The 10246-nt window shown below is 39.8% G+C and overlaps 1 protein-coding gene and 1 long non-coding RNA gene across 2 annotated transcripts; one reads left to right on the top strand and one right to left on the bottom strand.

The window, feature by feature from the left end:
• Positions 1 to 6: 6 nt before the first annotated feature.
• On the top strand, positions 7 to 8777 carry BRS3 (bombesin receptor subtype 3). The gene is made up of 3 exons (XM_023925876.2): positions 7 to 292; positions 2983 to 3334; positions 3959 to 8777. Exons 1-3 carry the CDS (start codon positions 90 to 92, stop codon positions 4364 to 4366), a joined length of 963 nt encoding a protein of 320 aa, XP_023781644.2. The 5' UTR covers positions 7 to 89; the 3' UTR covers positions 4367 to 8777.
• Positions 6685 to 10192, bottom strand: LOC147650624 (uncharacterized). The gene is made up of 2 exons (XR_015276093.1): positions 9970 to 10192; positions 6685 to 7086 (listed from the first exon to the last, which is right to left on the bottom strand). It is a non-coding gene; the product is annotated as an uncharacterized LOC147650624 (long non-coding RNA).
• Positions 10193 to 10246: the final 54 nt, after the last annotated feature.

Genomic DNA, 10246 nt, shown 5'->3' with positions numbered 1-10246 from the left:
GCACAATTTATGTTACATATGCTGTGATCATTTCTGTGGGTCTCCTTGGAAATGCAATACTCATCAAAGTCTTTTTCAGGATTAAATCAATGCAGACGGTTCCCAACATCTTCATCACCAGCCTGGCATTTGGAGATCTTCTGCTTTTGTTAACATGTGTGCCTATAGATGCAACACGTTACATTGTGGATACCTGGCTTTTCGGAAGAATTGGGTGCAAGCTGTTGTCTTTTATCCAGTTAACATCAGTTGGAGTATCAGTGTTTACCCTGACTGTTCTCAGTGCTGACAGGTGGGTCTGCGCAAGTGATTTGCCAGGAGATGATGCAGGTTGGAAGTTAGAAAATAATAAAATGGCAGAGATTATAATTTTTCAGAGTCTTAAACAGCACATTGTGCAGACTAAAAATACCAAACTACCAGTCTCCCATGTAACTTAAAAATATGTGTTAGTAAAATTCTAGCACTTCTTTTTAAGGGTGTGAAGTGAGAAAGACTCTTTAACTCTTCTGACCTTTTATTAGTTTGAAGTACAGTACAAGGGTTTTTCTCAATTGCACAGAAAAGGGAAATGGCGTAAATTGGGAAAAGGACAGTGTATTGGTGCTATCTAGTGGTACAGTGAAGTACTCAAGGAAGATGAAAAATAAAACTGAATATGAGTGAAAATTCTTTAACCTGTGCACTCATGGAGGCTTTAAAATCCTAGAACATAAGAATCTGACATGGGATAAAAAGCCAAAAGAAAACACAGAACAGACTGGGGGACAAAGGAGTGACTCTCATGATTTGATGACTAATGTAATTTTCACCTTAAAAAGTGTTGTTTGTTTGTTTTATTCTCTTGCAGTTCTTTTATCTTTTACAGAAATATTTTAGCCCAGGGGTCATGAAATTAAACTCAGGTTGTAATGACAGCATTGCTAGGAGAGATCGGTGTTCTGACTGCTGTCAGGAAGTGCTGAATCTGTTTTCTGGATACTTCTTTCTTGAATGAACAAAACTAAGATGAGATTTCAGTTCAATCAGCAGGAGCATTGAGGAGTAGAAAAACAAGAAAATTGTATTTAGTATTAAGAGAGAAAAAGGTCTTCATCTTGACTGCCAGAAATTGCAGATTGTATGTAATAGCAAATTGTTCATGTTCATTCAGAATTTTACCAGTGGTACTGTTACTGTACTCCAAAATAATCAGCCAGCACAGGAATGGCCACATAGGGTCAAATCAAGGATCCATGTAGACCAATACCAGCCTCCAGCAGTGGTAGTATAAGAACAACAAAAGACACATAGGAAGAATAAAAACCTCTGTCCAACTACGTATTTAACCCCATGCCTTCAGATGACACCGAACAAATGTGGTTTCTGTCTATTTAATAACCTCAAAGAATTTCTCTTCTGGATACTTGTTCAGCCTCTTCTCAAACTTGCTTAGCAATGACTATCACTGCTTGTACAAAACAACTCCTTTTATCTCTACACTGCACATGGCTACATTTGATGGTGCTTGCACTTGTGTTAGAAGAGACAGTGATCCCTATTCATGTCTCCAGGCTATTAATGTTGTAATCCATCCTTAGGTTTTGTTTCTTTCAGTTAAGGTGTGCAGAGCAACACATGGTAATCAAAAATTGCATGAATCAGGGATACAGGTAGTTGCACAACTGTCTCTTTTGCTCTCCATTTATTTTCCTAATACTACCTAACATTTTGCTTTTCTGTTGTTGTTTTAGTTGAGGTTTATTTTAGGGGCTTTTAACTACTGCTGAAGACAAAGCTAATGTTTACACCAAACTATCTATTGTAGCTCCAAGATCTTGGTCCTCTAGGATGTCAATTCAGAATTCACCATGACTAGATGACCTTTAAAGATCCCTTCCAACCCCAACTCTTCTCTCATTCTATGGTTTAGACACTTGCTTCTGTATTTAATTATTCGTGGTAGCTGTTATATATAAATACTCTGCACCACATTCTCACAGATTAACTACATCATAAACTTACAGAGCAAGCTCAGATCAGTCTTGTGCTTAATGCCAGACTGCCATGTTCCAATATGCTAGAAGAGCTCAAAGTCAATAAAAATTTTATTTATTTGTCAAGTAGCAAGCCAGCTTCCAGCTTTCTATTTAAATTTGCCTAGAGGAGAAAAAGACCAGATCCTCAGCTTGTGCAAAATGGTACAGCTAAACTGTTTTATCCTCTGGGTCCCTTTTCACCGCCTTTCTTTTCATGCCAGCCTTGTGCCCCAACTGGAGGGGTTGCTTCTTTCTACATTATCAAGACTCCCTAGTCCTTTAGGGACAGGGTATCTTGTTTCCTATGCTTCATCTGCCTCCATGGAAGTCGGTCTTCTTCCATGTCCCACTTCCACACAGATTAACACACATCTACAGATTAATCCAGATTTTTTCTCATATGCCTGACTCAGTCCACGTGCTGCAGAATCACAGGCATGAATAAATAGCAGTGCCCTCTCCTGCATAAATATGAATGAATCCTGGAGCATTATTTTGAGTCAGATTACTGCACTCAGCAGGGGTCTTAGGAAGACGGAAGAAAGGAAGGGCGAACATGCTTGGTTTCACGTATTTATAAAATAGTTAACCCGTTTCATAGAAAAACTTCATCAGTTTTGCATACTAATTTGCACACTAATGTTGCATACTAATTCTCTCATTTATCTTTCAAGGCAGTATCATGAAATTAGGAGTGATAATTGCCCTTAGTGATCCCAATCCAAACTTTAGAAGTCATCTTTACATAGGAAGGTTTTAATGGCAACTCCTGCCTGCCAATCCATTAAAATACATGCTTGAAATTAATTTTTACATTTCCAAAGAGCTAGTGTCTGTTTTCATTTCCAAGAGGATTCCAGCACCTTTTGTTTAGCAAGACCAGTAATGGCTTTAGCCTTAGGAATTTTGCAGTGTCAGTGCTTGCATTATTTCTGTGTTCTGACAGTGATGTTGGTCATTTTAGGTACAGAGCCATTGTTAAACCCTTGGAACTGCAGACTTCAGAAGCACTCCTGAAGACCTGCTGTAAAGCCGGCTGTGTTTGGATTGTCTCCATGATATTTGCTATCCCAGAGGCTGTTTTTTCAGATTTGTATTCTTTCAGCAATCCTGAGAAAAACGTAACTTTTGAAGCATGTGCCCCCTACCCTGTATCTGAGAAGATCCTACAGGAAGCTCACTCCCTGGTTTGCTTCTTAGTGTTCTATATTGTGCCCTTAGCTGTCATTTCTGTCTACTACTTTCTTATTGCCAGAACTTTATATAAAAGTACATCCAGCATGCCAGCAGAAGAACACGGTCATGCCCGTAAGCAGGTAAGCTCTGATCCAACACTAAACTCTAAACTAAAAACTCTAAACACTAAACTAAACTAAACCAATTTTCCAAAGTCTATTGTGCTGATTAGATCCAAATTCTTAGGTATCTTTGCCTGATAATGAAGTAAAAAGCTCCACAAATTCAGCCCATACCAAATTTGAATCCGAACTCAGCTGTGCACTTAGGCACATGCTCATGACTCATTATTTGTGAGTGTCCATGCTTTCCTAAAGAGAGACAGCTCTGTCGTGCTTTACCATGACCCTGTAAACTCAAGAGTTAAAACACTGAATTTTAAACACTGGGACCACATCCATGTGAGCTGACATATTAATTACGGTACTTTTAAATCCTAGTCTAGATAAGAGCGTCATATGATTTATAATGGAGAGGAAATGTGCTCTGCACTGGGAATACTTTGTTAAAAAATTATAAAATAGATTTATTTTCCTGTTTATCTCGTCTGGTTTTGGGTTTTTGTTTGTTCATTTTCCTTTCTATATTTTGCTTTTTTGGTTACTTGTGCCTTTAGACTTTTACACTGCTTTGCAAATCAGCACCAACAACACAAACATTTTAATAATTGCTATTAATACCAGCTACGAATTACTTTCTTGTAGATTGAATCCCGCAAGAGAGTTGCAAAGACAGTGCTGGTGCTTGTGGCTCTGTTTGCCTTCTGCTGGTTGCCCAACCACATCCTTTACCTGTACCGCTCTTTCACATACCACACTTCTGTTGACGCTTCCACCTTTCATCTGATAGCAACTATTTTTTCCCGTGCCTTGGCCTTCAGCAATTCCTGTATCAATCCTTTTGCTCTTTATTGGCTGAGTAAAAGTTTCCGGCAACATTTTAAAAAGCAAGTATTATGCTGCAAGTCAGCATTCTGTGCAAAGCCTCCCAGTGCTCCCCAGAGCAGTTCTCCTACCAGAGCCCCGTCGATCACGGGCAGCATGCATGGCTCAGAAATCAGTGTTACACTGCTAACAGATTATAGCATCACGAAAGAAGAGGAAAGTGTTTAGTCCGTGTGGGATGAAGAAGGACATCCCACTTCACCCATGAAGAAACTGAATCATTGCAATCAAGTCACTGCTACTGGCATCCTGGAACGGGGTGCCATGGCTTGCCCTGTCTGTGAAAGTGTGTTCATCAGGAGTTCCTCATTTTTCAAAATATAGAATAAAGAAATCAAACTGTGTGGGGGAAGAAGCTGCAACAGTGGAACTTTCCAGCATAAACTCAAAAGGATTACTCACATTCCCATACATGAATACCGATTCTTAGCCAGAATTCCTGGACTGGGCAGGAGAGGACTTAGATTTGGTGAAGAATTGGCTGTAAGGACAGTTTTGTCATTGGTGACTTGCTCATTGAGTCATGACTGAGAGCTGGTTCTGACAACTACTTGCATCTACAGCAAGCAAGCAAAGCCACATGATCACAACACAATCAATCAGGCACATTTTTGATCAATTTATTTTCTTGTCCTGAATGCTAAAAATGGGTAAACACATGAGAAGGAATGCTAAAATGAGAAAAGACAAAGGTTTGTAGTGCTGTGAAGTGAAAAAAGAAAAAGCATTATGGGCCAGATCCACAGTACTTGTTGCTCTGTCAGTGACTTAGAAATTCTGGGTAAGAGCTGACTGCTTTGTAGTGAGATGGATGTTCCTAAGGAAGTCAAGGGAATGAGCAGGTGATCATCACTCTGAGAAATTTATAATCACCTTTAACCACACTTGCAAAATTCTTTTTCATATATGGGTAAAACATCTCGATAGTTCTTTATCATTACAATGATTTAACATCAAGAAATTGGGGTGGAACTGTATCAAGAGTTCAATTTGGGATTTACAGTGCACTTCTAAAGTGCGCGAACATCCCCTCCTGCCTTACTTTATATCCCAAAGTGGTCTTGAGTGCACAACCTTGATTGCTCTCAGATGGAACTGTGTGTCCAATCTACTGAACCAGACTAGAGTGAGCTTGAAGTGAAAAATGTACAGTGTGGAGAGTCAGACTGACCCTTTACCTGCACAGATCCACTCCTGCTGTAATGTATGTGGTTGTATCTAAGTGGTCTACACATTCAAGCACACTGGGACAGTTGTTTTTTTCCACTATACTAATTTTCTATTCTTCAAGTTGTATCCCGTTTTAATACTAGCTTGGGCTGTCTTAATGCCATAGACCTTTTAATATCAAATCCACTGATTTTATGACTAGGCTTGCAGGACAGCCTGTCCGTGCTCAGCAGCACTGCTGGCGGGGACTGCCTTCCCATTAGGAAGTATAGGAGGCAAATCTTCCTACCCCATGTTACAAAATATTTGCGTGACAATTATTTTTATGAATTCTGTGTTCCCTGAACCAAAATTTTTGTTCTGTGGAAGCTGGTGATAGAAAACACAATCGATTTTCCATTGCTTAAACTGAGGGACTTCTACTCCAAAAAAGAATTTGTGAGTTAAAATATTGAACAGAATTTGCAACATATGAATTAAAATAATTCTGTCAGTCACAGAAGCTTCAATTTTAACTAATTCTTGAAGGTATAGCCCGCCATCACCTGCACAGAGCCCCTTAGCACCATATGGTTGGAAATCCATCTACTCATGCACCATTAATTAAGTTGACTATAAGATGAGAAAATGTATTTACAGACTCACTCTGTTGCCTGCTCTAATCAGAGAAACAAGGGCAAACTATAAATCCCAGGGGCATTGCAATACAACCTCTGTTGTCATTGTAAACCAGTTAATGACAGACCAGTTTAATCCCATCAGATTTTACTACAGTGTTCATGTTACAAGCTGCAAGGCTACAAGCACTAATTTTCAAATTGATTCCTCCTTTTATTGAACCAATTTCATACCAGGACAGGATCACTAAAATAAATGGAAATACAATAACACAGAAATACAATTTATGGCATAAAAGACTCCAGAGACCTTATTTTACTCTCTTTGTCTCAGTGTAATACATTGCCTGGTAGAGAGCTATGCACAAATATTAGAAACATGTTGCACTGCTATTTTCTTCTTCTCTCTTTCCTTCGTGGAGTTGTAGGGTGAGACTGAAATAAGTAGAGAAGCGTACATACTAATGAACCTATGTTTATCTTCCTTGATCTTACTATAGGGAATTCTAAACAAAAGAAATATCCACCAACAATACCATTGCTTACAACATTCTTTATTCTAGTTTAGTAATCCCTTTGGGAAACAGATCTACATGTTTCTGGACTTCACAATTTGTCTGTCAGAGACCAAATTTTCCACTGCAAAATCTTTGGCTACACCTCACAGTAGCCCTTAAAACCCACTTTCCTAATTCACTATTTTTCTTCCTTTGCATGCAGATACTTTTCATTCATCTAACTACTCCTCTAACTGAATTGTCGTTCTACTGCTAATATATCCTGTTACAAAACTGATGGTTTTGCTATATTCTGCACATGTTCTGTTTAAAGACTGGCAATATTTCAAGCCACAATTTAATTATTCTGTGTACTTTATGCTTTGATAATTCTGTACTTTCAAATCTTCATGGCATGATGTATTGGAGTGATACATGGGCCAACATATATGTTTATCTAACCAATCTGATATTTTTAATTCCATCTACTACCCACAACACAATTATCCATAAAAAGTCTCCACATTACCGTAACTGGATTAGGGGAAAATGGTTGTTTCCTTTGCAATCTTTTCTCAGTCTCCCAAAACCAGGTTCTTCATCCCTATGTAATACAAGTGTAATTGTATAAAAGCATATGGAAATACCATCTATTTACATAATTATTGAGTGTTATCTAGCAAATAAAAGGGATGAATAATTAGGGGTTCACTATTTATGTCCACAGCTTAAGAAGAGGTAGAAAAAAGGCACAAAGTATTGAAAGGGAGACTCCCTCAAATGTTGTATCCATATGGAGTCATACTGAGAAAGTAAATACAATTTCTAGGATGTACTTTTTTAATAGTTTGTTTTTGTGAATGAGACGTACACATTTCATGTTCAAATTAGCAACAGTTTTAATATCAGTAGTTAGTTAATCCCCCAAAATCCACAACAATTAAGAAAACTATGTCAAAACACTGCTAAAGTGCAAGTGGGTGGGGTACAAAATTTAGTTACACAATTATAGCCATTTTAAAGCTTCCACTCCTGTTCCCATAGAAATTGTTTTGTTTTATTTTAGATGGGCTGCCTGTTGACACTTCTGTGTTTCTGCTGAGAATATTACAATTAAAGAATAACCCAAAGCTACACATAACTACAGCACTTACATATTTCAATCGGTGTTACTTTTCAAATGTAATATGGGCTTTAATCAGCATTTAGTTGTTGGCTCTGCCCCAGATAGTCCTCACAGTGCAAGATGAACTGTGAGGTGAAATTTCCATGCATGGGACAGGATACTGAAATTTTAGTAAATCTGCAATGGTTCTGTATTTTTTCCTACCATGAAGACTCCTCATCACTCAGTAATCTGTGCAACAGCTACAGCCTTCAGACCCCCTGAAAAGCTCAAAGAGGCCTGTCTCAAAGCAGCCTGTCTGTACTTAGTCACTAGTTACTGCCTCAATTTAAAAGAGAAAAACAGCTCAGGAAAAGGATGTCTACCTAATTAAGGATTAGCCAGCAAATTGATGGCTCCCCTATTAAAGGAGGAAAAACACTTCAGGAAAACCAATGTATCTGTACTTTTAGTAGGTGGTACCTCTAGACCAACATTCAGGTGGTATCTTTAGAACATCAATCAGCTCTGCTGAGCCAAAATTGGCTCATACTGACACACATACAAAATCATCATGCTAATGCCTCTTTTTAATATTTACTTTGAGACATTTTGCCAGGATTTAAAACACCATTTCTTGACAGCTTGGACTGATCCGAGATGTGGAACACTTGAACTCTTTGCATCCTCCTCAGAAGATGCAGCTTGCAGCAGCACTGCTTGTGCACAGCCATGATCTATATAATTTCAAAGGTGAGATTGAAAGTTGTCTCAACCCCCCAAAATTATGAGTTTCCAGCTGAGTTGTCTGCCTGGGCTGTTCACTCTGTCTTTACCAAGGAGGAGGGAACAGATGGCAGAGGTGTTGTGGGAGGCTGCACTGCAGCAGCTGCTGTCACAGGTTCTGTTATGTGAAGGAAGTATGAGGGAACTCTAGGCAGTTTGTCGTCATAACTACATCAAAGTGTGCAGAGCAGATTTACTGAGCATTGACCCTGCTGCACACAAGCACTCTCTCAGTCGCACTGGATTGAGAATAAATTTGGATTTCCTGCTCCCCAGGACTATCCCAGTGCCTTGCTGTAGGCAGACCTGCACAGTAGGGAAAGCCATACAGACCGCACTGCAATGACTCAAGTAATAAACATTAAAAACCCTGAAAAAATAAAACAAGCTGTTTAAGACTTAAATTGTGTTTCTCCTACAACGTTTAAGGATATCATTATCTGATTTGCAAACATATACCCATTTCCAAATTTTATAAGCAAGCACAGTTTTTGTCAAGCCTCTCATGCTCCACTCAACAATTCAGTAAATGAAAGTGAAGACAAATGTCCCTTAGGTGGTAAGTTTATAAGGGATCACAAAGCAATCTTTAGACAACTACCATAATAGAACTGTCATGAGACAACACTTGAAGCATTAAAGATGCCATTAACTAAGCTGGACGTTCTTTGTGCAACAGCCAAAGGTTACTAAAACTCATCAGCAATTTTGTCTGACAGCCTGGTGCCCATGCAAGGAGCTGATGTTCATCTCTCCCTGCAGAGCTTCCCAATCACAGGTCTTTGATTTTATTATCATTCCAGTCTGCATATTTGTTCCTGGTATACTAATTTCCAGAAAACTCCTGTTTATAATTTTTATTTCTGAGTGGAAAAATTATTTTGCCCCAGGCAAACAGCCACAGCCAGTTTTGCTGGAGCCGTTCAGCTCAATTTTCATGTATAACATGTACACTGATACATGGGGTTTTGTAACTCTAGGTTAAGGTTTGCAAAAGAAAACAAGAAGACTGTGCTGCTTCAGCCTCTAAATAGAAATACTTTAAAATACATTAGCAATTAAAATTCGCTTTTGATGCAATGCTGTCTGGGTTGCACTGTAAAAACCAAAAGACGGCACTAGATAAAGGGGTTTTAAAAGAACTGAGAGAAATTTGTATTTAAAATATTTAAGTATCCACAGACAGTGCTAATTGCAGACTTCATTGATGCAAAAGGAATTGAGTGAAGCTGATGAAGCCAAGCTTCATCCCACTAATACGACGTACCAACCCTTTCCTAAGGGAACACAACCTCTCGGCACCCTCAGTCAAGAGGGCAGAGAGACGCAATGCTATTTCTTGACATTTAGAGTGTCATTTCAATCTGATTTTTCTAATTTTGGTTGTGTCCCTGTCTCCAGTAGGACATGAGTACACTTGCAGTGCCAAACGACAGCCAGTCCTGCACAGCACCACTGGCAGCAAGCAGCTTCACTGTCCAGGGTTGTCGTAGGCGCAACAGGGAAAAGCATGCAGCAGGAAGGGCTTTGCCCCAGTATTTTATTTATCATGTAAGTAAAGCCGCAGTTGTGCCCATGCAAAGCCCATCAACTTACAGCTTCTCGCCCAAAGCAGTCTAGCGCGCCAGGGGCAGCTGCCCTCATGCAGAGCCCCTGCCCGCGGAAAAACGGCGCTGCCGCCTGAGGGTGAAGAGAAACGGGGAAAAAAAGGCGGGGACAGAAAAAGGGACAGGGCCCCTGCGGCGACTACCCCTGTCTCATGGCGGACCCACTGACCTCAGGGCCCGCCCAGAGGCGGGAAAACATGATCTGGCCCCGCCTTGCCTCTGGCCCCGCCCGCTGCGTGCGCCCGCTCCGCCCCCCCAAGAGCGGC

This window comes from Cyanistes caeruleus, chromosome 14, assembly GCF_971803275.1.
Source record: "Cyanistes caeruleus chromosome 14, bCyaCae1.hap1.1, whole genome shotgun sequence".
Taxonomy (NCBI): Eukaryota; Metazoa; Chordata; class Aves; order Passeriformes; family Paridae; genus Cyanistes; species Cyanistes caeruleus.
This window is presented reverse-complemented; position numbering and strand designations above follow the sequence as displayed.